At 38.9% G+C, this 15,669-nt stretch overlaps 1 protein-coding gene across 3 annotated transcripts in view; it reads left to right on the top strand.

Moving 5' to 3' along the window:
• The first annotated feature begins 2,279 nt into the window (after positions 1-2,279).
• The window catches only part of kcnd3 (potassium voltage-gated channel, Shal-related subfamily, member 3), a 102,376-nt gene continuing 88,986 nt past the window's right edge, over positions 2,280-15,669 (top strand). For all 3 annotated transcript variants that reach the window (XM_082188621.1, XM_082188622.1, XM_082188623.1), the window contains exons 1-2: positions 2,280-2,806; positions 3,753-4,929. In XM_082188621.1, coding sequence (XP_082044747.1) covers positions 3,827-4,929 — 1,103 coding nt within the window. In that variant the 5' untranslated portion in view covers positions 2,280-2,806; positions 3,753-3,826. The remainder of the gene's footprint in view (positions 2,807-3,752; positions 4,930-15,669) is intronic.

The following is a 15,669-nucleotide window of genomic DNA, read 5'->3' on the forward strand; positions in this document are numbered from 1 at the left end:
GCACATTGTTGGATGCTATTGATCGGTCTATTCTCTTTGACAGGATATTTTAGGAAGTCTGGGACTCTGATAGTGTTTTTTTGTGTCTGTCTGAAAAGAGTTACTCTAGACCACGGGCCTTCTCACATTATTCTGCACTGAGTTAAATTACTACATGAGGAATGAATAAGGGTAATACGAAGGAATTGAGTTGTATATTTCATTTCCTGTGTCAAAGGCAGGTAAGTGCTTTTAGAAAAAGTACAGTTGTTCGCTCAACTGTAAAAGTTTGCTGTTAGGATGCATTTTTACACTGTCGCCACTGATCTGAGTTTATTGGTATTCTTCAGAACCTTCAGGCCCACTTTGAGAGTGGAGAGTCCCAGCAGAGTTAATTAGGCTTTATATTGCTTACTGAAGCAGCGAATCTGTGGTTACACATATCAGAACCAGCTCCACGCTCAACAACACGCTTCCATCACAAGGCACGCCAGCACACTAAATCCATCAAGGATTTCCAAAGCCGATAACTGCTGAGGATTCATCCACTGAGCCACGTTTGAAGGACGTTACAGGAGAAAAAAAAGAGGGATATAAATAATTCACATATACACAATATGAAGAGAACAGAAATGAAATTCAAGTGGCCTTTTTTTTGGCCCTGGAGAACAGCAGTGCATATGGCTTTGTATTTGCTCATTAATTTGCTGGACTGGTTAAGGTTTTGATCCAAAAACACAAATTAATTGCTATTAAATGACAGCAGTAGGGTAATTATGCATGCATGAATGCTCACAACATTCTTCTTTTCTTCTCTTTTAGGTTAAGCAAAATAATCACTTGATTTGCCAAAGTTTGTCAAGTTAGTTTTCAACAAACCTTTAAAAGACAACCAGAGTTTTGTTTGAAGCACTGGATTGCAATTAAACTAATTGAACTGCTTTGAATCATGTACTTATTTTTTCTGTACTGTACAGTACATCGTATTTCTGCATGTTTTCAGTTTGAGGAGAACATCGTCATTATTTAACTAACTTTTTTTGCATGCTAGTCAATTATAGCATTACAATATAGCTTGCATAGCCCTGCCCAAAAAGGCAGGCTATAAGCAAAGCAAACTCTCATTGACATATCAATCAAACAACTCTTTCCGTCAAAGGGGGCGGTTCTTGATAAGCTATCGACCCAACCTTTTGTAGTCTAGTCAAAGGTCTGGCAGTGAGACTACCCTACTAACACTAACATTAACATTATCATTGCATTTAAAGTAGTAGCTATAACATGATTTGGCCAATTGTACAAGCTTTTAAAATACTAATGAGCACTGTAAATGTTTTTACAAGCCCTTTTTTTTACATTGAGTTTCATTATATTTAAGAGGACAATTTGCCCTTAAATAGTCACACACACACATACACACACACGTCTGGTACACTATCTTTGTGGGGACTCTCCATAGACGTAATGGTTTTAATACTGCACAAACTGTCTTTCTGTCTCCTTACACTAACCTTTCCCCTAAACCTACCCAGCTTCACACAAAAATGTTTGCATTTTTACATTTTCAAAAATATATAATTTGGTATGTTTATTAACCCATTTCCTTCGTGGGGAACGCTGGCTGGTCCCCACAATGTAGGTGATCTCAGCTTTTACAATCCTTGTGGGAACACAATGTAATATAAACCTGCACACACACACACGTTTGTTTCTCTATATATTAGTGAGGACATTGCATGGACTTCCATTGATTTTATATCAGATTTATGATATTTTGTTATAAGGCCTATCCCAACTACCCCTAAACCTACCCAAAACAGAAACATGCAAAACTCTAGATTTAATTAAAAAGATGTTTTGGCTGCTTTAATAGCCTTTTTAACTAGTGAGGACCAGTACAATTTAATTTTAGGAATTTGTTGCGTAGGTGTCTTGCATCACACAAACTATTAAAACAGACAAGTAGGTCTAGACCGTCTATATGATCTATGAAAAAACAAAACACTTTTTTTAATCCTGGTGCTGTTTAACTTATGATGATACATACATTTCCGTGAATAAGCTACTTTTTGTAGCTTATAATACTTACTTAAAATTATCTTTACGAATCAATGTGAGACTGAGTTCGTACAGGACGTTTTGAATGTCGTGTACGGTTACTGCGATCGCGAATGACTTTGCAAATCAATTACCATGTCCCCATTTCTATATCGGTTCAGGTAACAAAGCTGCGGCAAGCAGGATGAGCCCACTATAAAGTAAGGTGAAATCACCGCGCTGTCAAACAGTGTGACTGGCGCGAATGCAAGCATATACTGCCTCTGTGCGTCTCGCGCTCTCTCTGCTCCACGAACACCGATCGCGCGCGCAGAGCCAAACTAGAGAGCGCGAGACCTGGCAGCGGAGAGACCTCGGGGAGGGAGAAAGGGAGTGTGCTGGTTTATGTAGAGGAGAGAGAGAGAGAAAGAAAACGAGAGAGAGAGCGGGGTTGGGAAAAGACTACCACCTCTATCCATCAGCCGAGCATCCTGCGGGAGTCACTTCGTGCGCGCGAGCGGTCGGTGCGGCATTTCTGTCCGTCCGAGCAAATGGATCATAAAACAGCGTAGGATGTGACAGAGGGACGCAAATAAAAACTACACCATCCTTTTTCCGACTCCAAACACGCTGGTTATTCATTTATTATTTTGTTCTTTCAGTTGGGTTCTTGTTTTGTGTTTTTCCTCATTAATGTGCGGATTTTTTCGGCGAACACTTTCTAAGTGATGTCAGGAGGAAATGTCATAAATGTAGCTGAATGAATGAAAAGTTGAAAGATTTTTCGTGGGTAAGTAACAAAAAACTCAACTGTTGAAAATTAGTTTGCTGTGTTTTGGACTAGTCATTTTTTTATTTTATTTTTTTATTTGTTTTATTATTTTTCAATGAGATTCATCAGTCTGGTTCATATTTAACCATTTTTATTAGGGCGCAGCTGTGGATAACCGCGGTTGAAGTGTTAACAGTGCAAATCTTGATGCTCGTAAAGTAAGAACTACAGCACTGTCCGTGTTTAGCGTCCAATATTTCGTGGCGTTTTATTGTTTTGCATTAAGCTCAACAGGTTCGCATCTGTTTCAAACTGCTTTGCTGAAGGGTTATGTGTCTCGAGCAGAAATCGTGCGCCTTACCCTTTGGAGTCTGTCTTACATGAGCTGAGAATGAATAGTTTTGTAATCAGCTTTCTTTACGAGTTATCATGATGTATGTGCTGTATAATATTTGCTGCCACTGTAAAAGCAATCTTGTAAAACATGTTAGTAATTTTTTTTAACTATAATATAAATGCATTGGTATAGTAAGAATACATTTGTGCAAAGCATGGCCTGTAAATAATGCCTGGTAAAAAATAGACAACTATTTTGTTTCTTTGTTTTTGTAGAGAAATTGTGATTCTAACTAATAGGCTTAATGTTTGAGGTCTAATACAGTCTACCGTTTTTGCCTATTTGTGTTTTTTTCCTTCTTTTCCATTGCAACTGTCTTCCCTATCTTTCGTTGTGTTTCATTTCCCATTTTTTACGTACTTCTTTTTACTGTACTCTACTTGATTGCTTCCCTTTTACCTCTGCCGCTCAATTCTGCTGGCATCCTGTTCGCTCTTGCCATATTTTCACTCTCATTTCACATCTGTCTCACTCTTTCCCACTGGAATTCTCCTCTTCCTGTCCTCCTACATTTGCCAATCTCTCACTCTCTTCTATATTCCCATCTCCCTGCCTCTCTCTATGTAGATGGGGTCTAATCTAATGTCAAGCTGGTTGTGAAGGTGTTTGATCTGGTCCCCTCGACCCCAGCCGGAGTCCCCATGGCTGCTGGAGTGGCAGCCTGGCTCCCCTTCGCTCGGGCGGCGGCCATAGGATGGATGCCCGTGGCCAACCTGCCCATGCCTGTCGCACCGACCAATAAGAACAAGCGACAGGATGAGCTTATCATCCTCAATGTCAGCGGCCGACGCTTCCAGACCTGGCGGAACACACTAGACCGTTACCCTGATACGCTCCTAGGGAGCTCCGAAAAAGAGTTCTTCTTCAATGAGGAGACTAGGGAGTATTTCTTTGACCGAGATCCGGATTCGTTCAGAAGTATTCTTAACTTCTACCGCACAGGGAAGCTGCACTACCCGCGCTACGAGTGCATCTCTGCCTACGATGAGGAGCTGGCATTCTTTGGAATCATTCCCGAGATCATCAGCGACTGCTGTTATGAAGAGTATAAGGACCGCAAGAGGGAGAACACGGAACGTCTTATGGATGACCTTGAGGACAACAAAGACAATAAACCCCCCAACATGACTTTCCGCGAGACCATGTGGAGGGCTTTCGAGAACCCGCACACTAGCACCATGGCACTGGTTTTCTACTATGTAACCGGATTCTTCATCGCCATATCCGTCATCACCAACGTGGTTGAAACGGTTCCTTGTGGTTCCATGCCGAATCAGAGAGACATCCCTTGCGGGGAGCGCTACACAGAAGCGTTTTTCTGCATGGACACGGCTTGCGTAATGATCTTCACGGTGGAGTATCTGATGCGACTGTTTGCAGCACCCAGCAGGTACCGCTTCATGAGAAGCGTGATGAGCATTATCGATGTAGTAGCCATCTTACCATATTACATTGGGCTTGTCATGACCAACAACGAGGACGTGAGCGGAGCCTTCGTCACGCTACGGGTGTTCCGCGTCTTCCGGATCTTTAAATTCTCCCGCCACTCCCAGGGCCTCCGAATCCTTGGCTACACGCTGAAGAGCTGTGCGTCTGAGCTTGGCTTCCTCCTCTTCTCCCTCACCATGGCCATCATCATCTTTGCCACAGTCATGTTCTACGCTGAGAAAGGCTCCTCGTCCAGCAAGTTCACCAGCATCCCGGCCTCCTTCTGGTACACTATAGTAACCATGACAACGCTGGGGTGAGTCATGTTGTCTCGGAATGACTTTCTCTCTGTATATTTTTACACTTTTTAACCCTGGACGCACATCAAGTCACACCCCTAATACATTTCAGCTTAAAGGGATAGTTCACCTAACGCTCTCAGAAAAAAAATGCAGAAACTGTACCTATAGGGGTATGGGAGTTTGTCACTGGTGAGGTACCCTTAATGTTACAATATTGTACTTTATTTACCCCTAAATCATAGGAGTTCATAGTAGTACCTTTAAGGTACATATAACTACTGTAATATGCACCTTTTAGGAGTAGAAAGGTGCAAATATCTTTCTGACAGAAGAAAATTAAAATCCAAATCTGTATGACTGCGTAACACAAAATTAGAACATTTTAAAGAATGTTTGTGTTTTGGACTGAACTTACTTTCATTGTATGAATATAAACATTTATTCACAATATCTTCTTTTGTGTTCCACAGAATAAAGTAAGTCATGCAGGTTTGGAACAACATGAGCGTTAGTAAATTACAACTTTTTGGGTGAACTATCCCTTTAAGTAGGCTTATATACAAGGTATTATAAACCAACTAGAAACTTAAATGAACACAACTATTTACAATATAACATTACACCTCATCAAAAGAGAAGACGTTTCCCTGCAGCTTGTGTATTTTCCTTCTTTTCTGAGTTAACTGCTATTAGCATCTAACCCTAATGACCATGGTTGCTGACTGCAGTCATGCCTGCCCAAAGCAGCGGTAGGTTTGGATTTAACTCACTGCCCCGGGCTAGACTTTATTCATCCCTATTATGCACCAATTAATATTTAAGCCTGTGTGAAGCAAGCAGAGGAACATCCTTCAGCGTTTCTCCAACACTAACAACAGACAGCAGCTGCAGAGCTGTATAGCCCCATTCACTTCAACCCTGCCCCTCATAAATCACAGGCCATTTATATGTGTTCATGACTGATACATGTAGACGTTTGACACAGTGGTTTTAAGAGTATGTGTAGGATTAATTTAGGCAATTAGTTTGAGTGATTATATGGTGTATAGTTGAGTAATCGGCTATATATCGGCTGCTACAGCTGTAGCTGTTGTGTCACTCTGACTTTGAAATTAGAGCTGAAGTCAAAACCGTCTTTGACTTCCTGTTTAGATGGCTGATCATTGGCTGAGGCCACTGCCCTTGTGCCCTGTGACCTCAAAACAAGAAGATTAAGGACTTCATTTATTGTGAACAGTAACTCATGAATGTTACATTGCCAAATGGTTTGGTCCTTGATGAATACAGTTGTGTCGGTGTTCAGGTGACTTTTTCTGAGGTAGAATTACAAAGAGTTAGAAACATACTTACTTATTTACGCTTTCCTTTGAGAGTAATCTGTGTAAATGAGAATGGCAGAATCTCTTAACAGGTCATTGTGGGCATTGTGTTGAACTATAACCTTATATATCATCCATATTGTTGTCTTAATGTGTTGGCTAGTTTTACATGGATTTCAGAGTAGTGCAGCTCTTTACTCATTACCACATTCGCACCAGAGATCCAGTCTCCATCCGCATCTGAGACTTGACCCGAGATGAGAGCGAGAGAGACTCTTCTCATCAATAAATCACATGGTAGAAGTGTGTGTCACTGTGACTAATGTTCTCAGGTACATGTGCTGAACAATGTAAACCACAAAGTCATTTCCAACCCCGTTGACGTCATGTGTTCTCACTGCATGTGTGTGGGAGTGTTTCCCATTCAGTTCCAACCAGGTATAAGGGATAATTTTTACATCCCAGTTTTTCTACAGTTGATTGTGTCAGTAGGTTCAGGTTTGTATCAAATCACAACACACCTGTTGATTCTAAGGCTTCTTATCTGTGCTCTTGACCAATGCAGTGGTGTGTTTTACACGCCTGGTGCTTCTTTTATTCATTGATTCGTTCACACTGAAGTTGTAACCCCTTAGGTCCTATACTCGCCCCGCTCTGTGTGGGCCTCGAACCAGGCTCTCCGGCGTGGAAGGCGGGCACTCTAACAAGGAGGCTAAAGAGCGCAGCCTCTGGCGTCAGTCGCTAGAGTGCCTCTTGAGATTAGGGGAGTCTTACTAGCTTGCCTCCGTTACACTCATCCCCCCTAAACCTCACTCCCATCTGGGTCACGGCACCAAAGTAACCCCTCAGGTCCTACTCTCCCCGCTCTGTGCGGGCCTCAAGCCCGGGTCTCCGGCATGGTAGGCAGACGCTCTAACAAGGAGGCTAAAGCGAGGGAGGTTTCCTCGAACAGCTCTTACTAGCTGGCCTCCGTTACACATATTAATGGGGTCTCCACCTCATTCCGCCAGAGTGAAACTCAGCACTGCAGTTCAGCTTCTCTGGTGAGACTGAGACATCAAGTTAACATGTAAAACACAGACCCACTGCCCTACGAACACATGCGTGATACTCAGCATGTGAGCTTAGATAACTAGTTCATCAGAAATATCAAGCATATTGTGTGTGAATGGTTAACTGTTCTTCTGTCCCTTGTCATATGTCTGAAGTGTTTTCCTCCTCCTCTGTATTGTTTACACCAGTAACATTTAATTTAGCTGCTCTACTGTTGAATTTCATGGCTCTGTGTTTTGTCTTGGCAAGACAGCTAGTCTAAGAGTTGAAAATAAAGCAAAAGAGTGCAAAAGGAAAAAGAGAGTGGAAGAAAAGAAAAAAAGTATATTGCTTGGATATTACTCTTTCTTAGTTTAGGAGACTTCAGGTTATGTTTTATCTTAATATCAACTTTGTCTTTGATGTTTCTCCTAAACTTCATAGAGATGCATCGACACTAAAACTCTGGCTGATATCATTAGTCTGGTAATTATTAAAATGTTATGGCTGATAACCCATTAATGGCACATTATAAAAATGCTAATATATTTTGTCTAAATAAATAAATCATAAATGTGAATTTAGGCTAAATTTAAAATATGAACATAGATATTAATTTGGATGTTTTCTAAAGATTACATTTAACAGTGTTATTATTAAATTATTAGAGTTTTAAAGATTACCTTTGCTGTCATCACATAAATGTAATGTAAATGTTAAAATAGGGGAAATTAACATCACAATTAAATATCCAATAAGCAGATATCAATTAATTAATAAAATACATATCTAATATTGACCAATTACCAATATGGTATAGATATATCATGCATCCCTAAAATTCCTTAGGATAAATAAAAGCTTTCTTCTGAAACTCTAGAGGAGGCACACATTTCTCAGAAAATTAAAAATCTGAAAAGCAGGAGATTTTCAAATCTCCACTTGCTCTTCACCTAATCTTATTGCTATCTAGGAGGGGGAAAAAAACAGATATTAATGCGATCTCTTTTGTGATTTTTCTGTCCTATGGGATTAACCTTTGGCATATGAGTGAATGAGACCAAATGATTGCAAACCCTCTGTTGTGTGTTCTGCAGCGAAACATCAGATTTTGTGTTGCATAAATTGTCCGAGCGATGATTCAGTTGCATCATGGTCCATTTGTTAATCTGGCCCTGAACACAGTACTCGAACAACCACGCCAGATCCAGGCAGGGTTTTATCTGCATTTTAAAGCTGTTAGAGAGAAAGAGATTTTGACCATATGAGGGAAGAGTCTGTTTTGAAAATACTTTGAGCTTTTACACTTGTGTTTCTGCTGTAAAAACAGGAGGCTGTAGAAGGATTGTAGATTTACCGAAGGGAGGTGGGAAGAGAATGAATGTTTTTTTATTGATTTATTTATTTATTTGCGGTAATATGTGGTGTTGACCTTTAGGTGGAGTAGCATATTCTAAATGACCTTTAAAGAAAAACACAAATCTCTAGTGTGCTTTAGAACACAGTGGTTTGCAAGAGATGTACCTGAAATATCATATTCATTCACTTTCTCTCTATAGATAATTCTGTATACTGCTGCCTTATTAGCCTCTAGCCCCGCAGTAGTAGTTTTATTGGTTAAGATATAGTATGCTCCCTATGTTACGGACCTATGTATTCTGCACGCTAATGTTGCTGTGAAGAAAATCACCCTGCTAATGAGGACTTTCAATTGTTACCACAAGCATTAATTAACATGACACTCAAAATTCCCGCCCCTGTTGCAAGCGCTGAATAGATCCAGACTAGCCATTCGGCCCCAACACGTCTCACTCTCTCTAGCTTCAACGCTGCTTCTATTGCTCTGTTGGTGAACATGCTTTGTCGATACTGATCAGAAGCATTGATTAAAGGGTACAAAGGATGAGCGAGAAGAGGATAAGGGACAGAAAGAGGAATGAGGTTGAATCCATTAGCAAGGGTGAATGATGATAATCACCCACAGCTGCAGGGTGTCAAAACGAAGCGTTTCGTATCGGTAAGGTAACATATGTCTGTGTGTGTCTGGGGGGGGGGGTCACTGAGTTCAGAATAGCAGTTTTTCTCATGACGTTTGCTGTCAGGGGTTGTGTAGGAGCAACACAGTACAAAAATCGGTAAAAATCGACTTCCAGTCGCACCAAGGAGACTTTTGTGTTGCTAATGCACTTGATCTGCTTTGCTGTACATGGAGATTTGAAGTTCTCAACATCATGGACTGAAGTAGATATCGTATGGTGAGTGTGTGTTGAAATGGATATATAGCCCACCACTGTGTTTTAAAAGCTGAAAACATGACATTTTTATTTTAAATTTAACGGTAGTACAAAATAGTGTTTTTCTAATGAAAAAAAAGGTGTCCTATTAATGAAATAATTAAAGTAACTGATGATACACAAATGTTTTAATATATGAAACGTGTTTATTTGTCCACTTTCCTTGTATACTGTATATGCATTACAAAAGATGGCATTTATTCTTTTTAAAATGCAGTTGTACTTTTTCTTAACAAACTAATTTAGATCTAGTATATTCCAAGTCTGAACCTTCAGCTCCACACATTTCTAACAGAACATTTCTCAGAGACAGAACATTTCACATTATTTTGTGAACTGTATAGGAAATGGATTTACTGTAAGTTTGCTCCTCTTCCTTTTTTGGGCATTCACTGTCCTTTCCTGTAGCCTTTCTCTACTCACCTGCTTCTGAAATTGCATATAGACCTTCTGTGTGAGTAGGTTACATTTGATGAAGAACTACAAAAGTATGAATGTGTATAGTATGAATATCAAGTATGAATGTGTTTAGTATGAATGCAGTCTGAATGTACTTCATCCACTGCCATGTTGGCATTATCATGAGAGCTATACAATGTGAGTTGTGTCATTTCCCTGCCATTCACGACCCCTCTCCCATGATCTATGAAAAGTAAATTATCCATTGGATGTGAACTTTAGAGTCGTGGCAGAAGTATTAGGTCATCCGGATATCTTTTTTGCCAACTGTTTTATGTATACTGTGTATTTAGACATACTCATTTCACATACTGTACTGCTTTTCACCTAGTAGGAAGATATGCATATTCAGACATGCAGGGTTGGTTTCTGAGGTAAATTCTTGTCTCACAGCGAAAAAAGATTTTTAAGTGTGCCATACAGTTTTAAGAAAATAAATATTATTACTGACAAAAATGTATCCCAAACCAAAATACTGTGTTGAATCAAAATTCACTAGGAAATAAATACAGGCCAATTTGACCCTCTTTATGCATTATTTAGGTAGTGATAGAAAATAATTATTCCCCATCCTATGAGCAAGAAATATGAAAATTACATTGAAGAAGTTCTGAAACAAGTTTTTTGAAGAATTCATGGAATATCAAATAAATGTTTTCATTGATAAAATGTTTAAAAATATCACCGCATGAACAGGTCAGTTTGACCCGATTTATGCATTCTAGGGTTAATGAAGAAGCAGGTCACTACTTCTACGAGATATGGTACTGAACAGAATGGCCTGAATCGTACAGCATGTCTTCAGAAGACCAATTTTGTGATACTTTCATGTTGTTTTCCTTGTTGAAGCTCCAGGGTTCCAGAGCCCATTCACTGCATGGGGGGGGGAATCAATCTGTACAATTCTTCATAATTCAGGAAGGACAGAAGTTTAATTTTTGGGAGAAATAATCCTTCAAAGCAAATAACAAAAGTATAAATTCAAGTATTCACTCCAATGATTTCTCTCTTTCTCTCTATTTTCCCTGCCAGCCAGTGAACTTTCAACCTTGATCTGTCTATGCTACACCCATATCCACATATCCATCTCTAAATACTGAGTAAAAAGAGAGGTAAAATGCATTTGTTTGTTTGTGCTTTTAACTCTATTCATTCGACGGGCTCTGTGTTCCAAGAGCTCGGTTTAGAGTTTCTGTGATGGTCAAATTGCTGCCGTTTCATCCCATCAGCCCTCCATAAACACACATTTCCACCATTAGCGATCAGATCTGATGACATTTAATGGGAGCATCAATGAAGGAAGGTATTGTTACTCTGTGCCCAGTAGAAAGAGCATTAAATCCATTACCCGTACAGTTATTTCAACAAGCTTTCAACCCTGTACCGATTTCAGTTCATCTAGTGGTCACTGATCATGGATGTCTGGATTTCTGAGGGTTTTATACTGATTTGCCGAACCTTTGTTTGTGTTTGTCTGCTGGTTTAAAGCTGTCGACAGAAGGTATGAGGAAAGATTACAGGTGTTAGGTCAAGCTCTCCACTTTAATGAAAGGTCATTGGTTGAAAGAACGTCTGACCTTTGAAATTTCAGAAAATGCCACTCCAAAAAGTGAGTAGGCTATTTACTCTGATAATCAACTCTTGAGGTCAGTGCTGTGAAGCTATAAGTTAGGCTATAAATTGTATGCAGAGTTGGCACTTCAATTCACCCAAGTTCACCCAAAAAAATGTATTCTTTCATCATCATCTCACCCTCTTGTAATTTCAAACACCTATGACTTTATTTCTTCTGTGGAAGGGGATATTTTGAAGCTGAACTTTGGAGTTTAAATAACTCCTGACTGACAAAAAAATTACTGTATGAAAAAACAAACATACCATAAATAACAATCATACAAAATAAATTACAAATTAATTAAAAATAAATTACATATACATATATTCTTCTTCCCTATTTTATTATTTATTTTATTTGTGCATGTGCTCGAATTACACATTTCTGTCTTGATGGCTAAATATGAATAAGATTAATAAAACAAATAAGGAATAAGAAATTAAGAAAAATGTTGCAGCTTAAATTAAACTATAAAAACAAAGGATTACCAATGAAGTCACACGGCTGCTCGCTGATAGTGGTGTGAATGTTGCTACAGAGTGATAAAGGTTTCAAGTTCAATTCCCTTTTGTCAGGGGACAATTTTGTGATAACCTTGACCTGTACTATATGCAGCTTTTATAATCTCTATTCCATTTTTGGCTTCTAGCAGGTAAAGAGGCGCTTTTTTTTTTCACGAGCACTTATCCTATTTCTATGGTGCAGACACATAGCAGCCAAAGTGAGGGGGCAGCGAAGTAAAGCCCAGGGAGTTGCTGCAGAGAAGATACCCACTAGGTTACAATTCATTTTCAGTCCTGTCAAACTGCCCCGAATATTTATCTGAAAGATGTGTATGCGCAGCCCATGTCACCCCAGAGAACGCTGAATGATCATTGAGTGGAGGCAGTGTCTCCATCGTGCTATTGGCTGCTGTTCACACAATAAATCCCGCCCCTCGTTTTCGTGCGTGTTCTGATTTGCAAATCGATTACAAACCACAAATCTGAATGAACAATCTGAATCTCCGTGTCTGTGACCATCATGACAACTGCAGTGTTTACCAAGCTGTGATGATTGATGACCTGAAAATAAGTTTACTATTAAAAAGAACACCTGAACATCAGTTCACAAGAAATATTCAATGTTACTGTGGTCTTATAGTTATTATTTTGGAATAAATGTAAAAAAGAATGGGAAATATTGAGAAATATACATTTAAAAAAAACTCTGCGTCCTCATTTCAGAACACCACTGGTTTATAACATATGCCAACATTTGCCATTGCTCAAAGCAAATATTTTCACAAATAATTTACTGCTGTATTCATTTTATAGTCGTCGCACATTGTGGCTATTAAACAGAGTAAAACGCATGAGAAAGATATAATAGTTTGGTCATATATGACATTTTGGCTGGTATGGCAGAGGGAGCAATGCCTCTGGACGCCCTCCTGTAGTGCCGACCCTGATTGTATGCTGTATATAGAGTGCTTATGACAGGTGTACAAATTGCCATCCTTCTTCTTAGCATGGGGAATGATCATTGTTTCCTGCTGAAATTCCCATAAGCTGAAATATCGAGGCTCTTGGAAATCATATATGAGAGTATTCATTAACCCATAATGTTTGTAAGGAGAGAATCTGTGTGTTCATTGTCATAAAAAGCTCATTAAAACTGCATAGAGAAAGAACAAATGAATGATGATGATGATGGTTTTTTTGTGCTGCTGTGTGCAAATGACCGCGCTAAAGTTCCGCAGCTGTGTGATCATCTTAAATATGACATTTGCAGTATTGTCCCTCTTTCATACAGACACTCACATTTCCCCCTGAGACCGCTTCTCTCTCTCTCTGTGTGTGTGTGTGTGTGTGTGTGTGTGTGTGTGTGTGTGTGTGTGTGTGTGTGTGTGTGTGTGTGTGTGTGTGTGTGTGTGTGTGTGTGTGTGTGTGTGTGTGTGTGTGTGTGTTGTAAACGTGTAATTTTGCTCTCGCCTGTGCTCTTTTCAGCTGTAATCGTTTCACGTCTTGGTTTTAGTGTCTCTGAGTCTAGCTGATCCACACTCTGATTCGTAAAGGTTTCAGAAGGTGATTTGTCACTCAAACACATGGAGTAGTTAAGAGCAGACGTCTGACAGATTAGTCTCATGACATGGAAAGACAGCATAATGAATACATTTCAAGACTTTATTCATTTCCGCCAAAGCTCTCTCTTTTACAGTTTGCAGGTTCTTACTGTATGCAAGTAAAATAGAAACTAAATAAAAGTATGTATATAGCACCTCTTAAAATAGTCTTTTAAAAATTGTTTTAAAGCAGACTGGCACGAGCCATGCTTGATGTTTATAACAGGGTTGATTAAATTGTATCACAGAACCCCAAATACGATAAACCCTTTGCTAGGGACTTCCTTCCTAAAATATAAAGGAAGCTATATAAGTTAATGTACAAAGACACATTTATCACTTTTTTTAAACAAAGTTAACATTGAGAGTAGTTACAGTATATGTAAAAACCTGAAGAAAAACATAAAACTACAGTTGTCAGTAGAATAAACTGAATTAGTCTCGTGATTTCTAACAATTATTTAGAGTGAAACAAAAATACATGTCAAATTTGGTAAACACTTATTGGAAACACTTTACTTTACAGTGTCATTGTTATATATGTTACATTTACTATTGTAGTAATAACTATAAAATATCTATAATTACAAGCAACTAACCCTAAACCAAACCAAACCCTAATCCTATAGTAAGTACATGTAGTTACTTAATATTAATCCAAACTTAAATGTATAATTACAGTGTAACAAAGACTGAATAAAGTGTAACCCACTTATTTTATCATATTTAAGAAGACTACATTTATATAATTTTTTAAAAAACCTATAATATACATTTTTATTAACAGAGTAAGGATGACGAACAGAAAGTAGCAAGGATGCCCAGTCATGTACCAGTATATTCTATTCTGTTCTGTTCTGTTCTGTTCTATTCTATTCTATTCTATTCTATTCTATTCTATTCTATTCTATTCTATTCTATTCTGATATAATAAAAAAGTGAGTGAAACGATATGCATAAAGGAGGAAGAAAAATCTGTGACTGAGGTCTCTCCCACTCAGTGTTTCTGTTTAATGCATTTGGTCATTGACCACTGTCATCTTAACTGCTGGTAATGAATCTGCTACTGTCACACTGAATAATGATTTCACTCCACACCACCACCAGCTGCTGCTGCTTGGGGCTGTGCGTGTGCGTGTGTGTGTGTGCGTGTGCGTGCGTGCGTGTTGTATGCGCATGTGTGTTTGTGTGACAGGATCAAAACTTTGCTTGTGCTGCATTGAATAAACTGGGATAAATGTCTGTTGTTTTTGTCTTTGGGCTTCAATTTAATCATCATTAGTGACTCATTCAGAGACACATGAAATGGATGGTTTGACAGTCACATGACTGGAGCAGCAACACTTCATACATACTGATGCGCATACACACAAGCCAACACGCACGCAAAGACACAAATAAGCACACACCCGCAGCTACCCTTCTGTCTCCCGCGGATCCTTTTCGGCCCCAGCTGGTTGATGCTGGTGCTAATGTCACTAAACAATCATCACTTCTGCGTGGTGTTTATGTTTACTCCTGATATTAGTTGCTCATGGCAACAAATTAATTAATGACTCTGCAGTGATAGCTCCTGCTGCTCTGAACTAGTGCATATAAAAACAAATATTCAGCTTTAAACAGATGGACTGTGGAGTGAAAAAGTGGTTTGTTGTGCCTACCAGCCTTTTGAGATCCAACTCTCTTTTAAAAGAGAGGACATGTGACCAAACACGGCAAAATAATTTTCTCTCTCTGTATTTTTCTTGTTTTCCAATTAAAATTATGCATCTTTAAATCAAGACAAATACTGTATCCTTTATTAATTTAGTTCGAAAATCAGACTCATTTTCAAAAAATACATTTTGAATAAAGTTTATTTTTCTTGTCCCACTGGCAAGTATTTTTTCTTTTTCTTTTTTAAGCATAAACTTGATGGACGTTTATGCTTA

This window comes from Leuciscus leuciscus, assembly GCF_965113295.1.
Source record: "Leuciscus leuciscus genome assembly, chromosome: 13".
In the NCBI taxonomy this organism is placed as follows: Eukaryota; Metazoa; Chordata; class Actinopteri; order Cypriniformes; family Leuciscidae; genus Leuciscus; species Leuciscus leuciscus.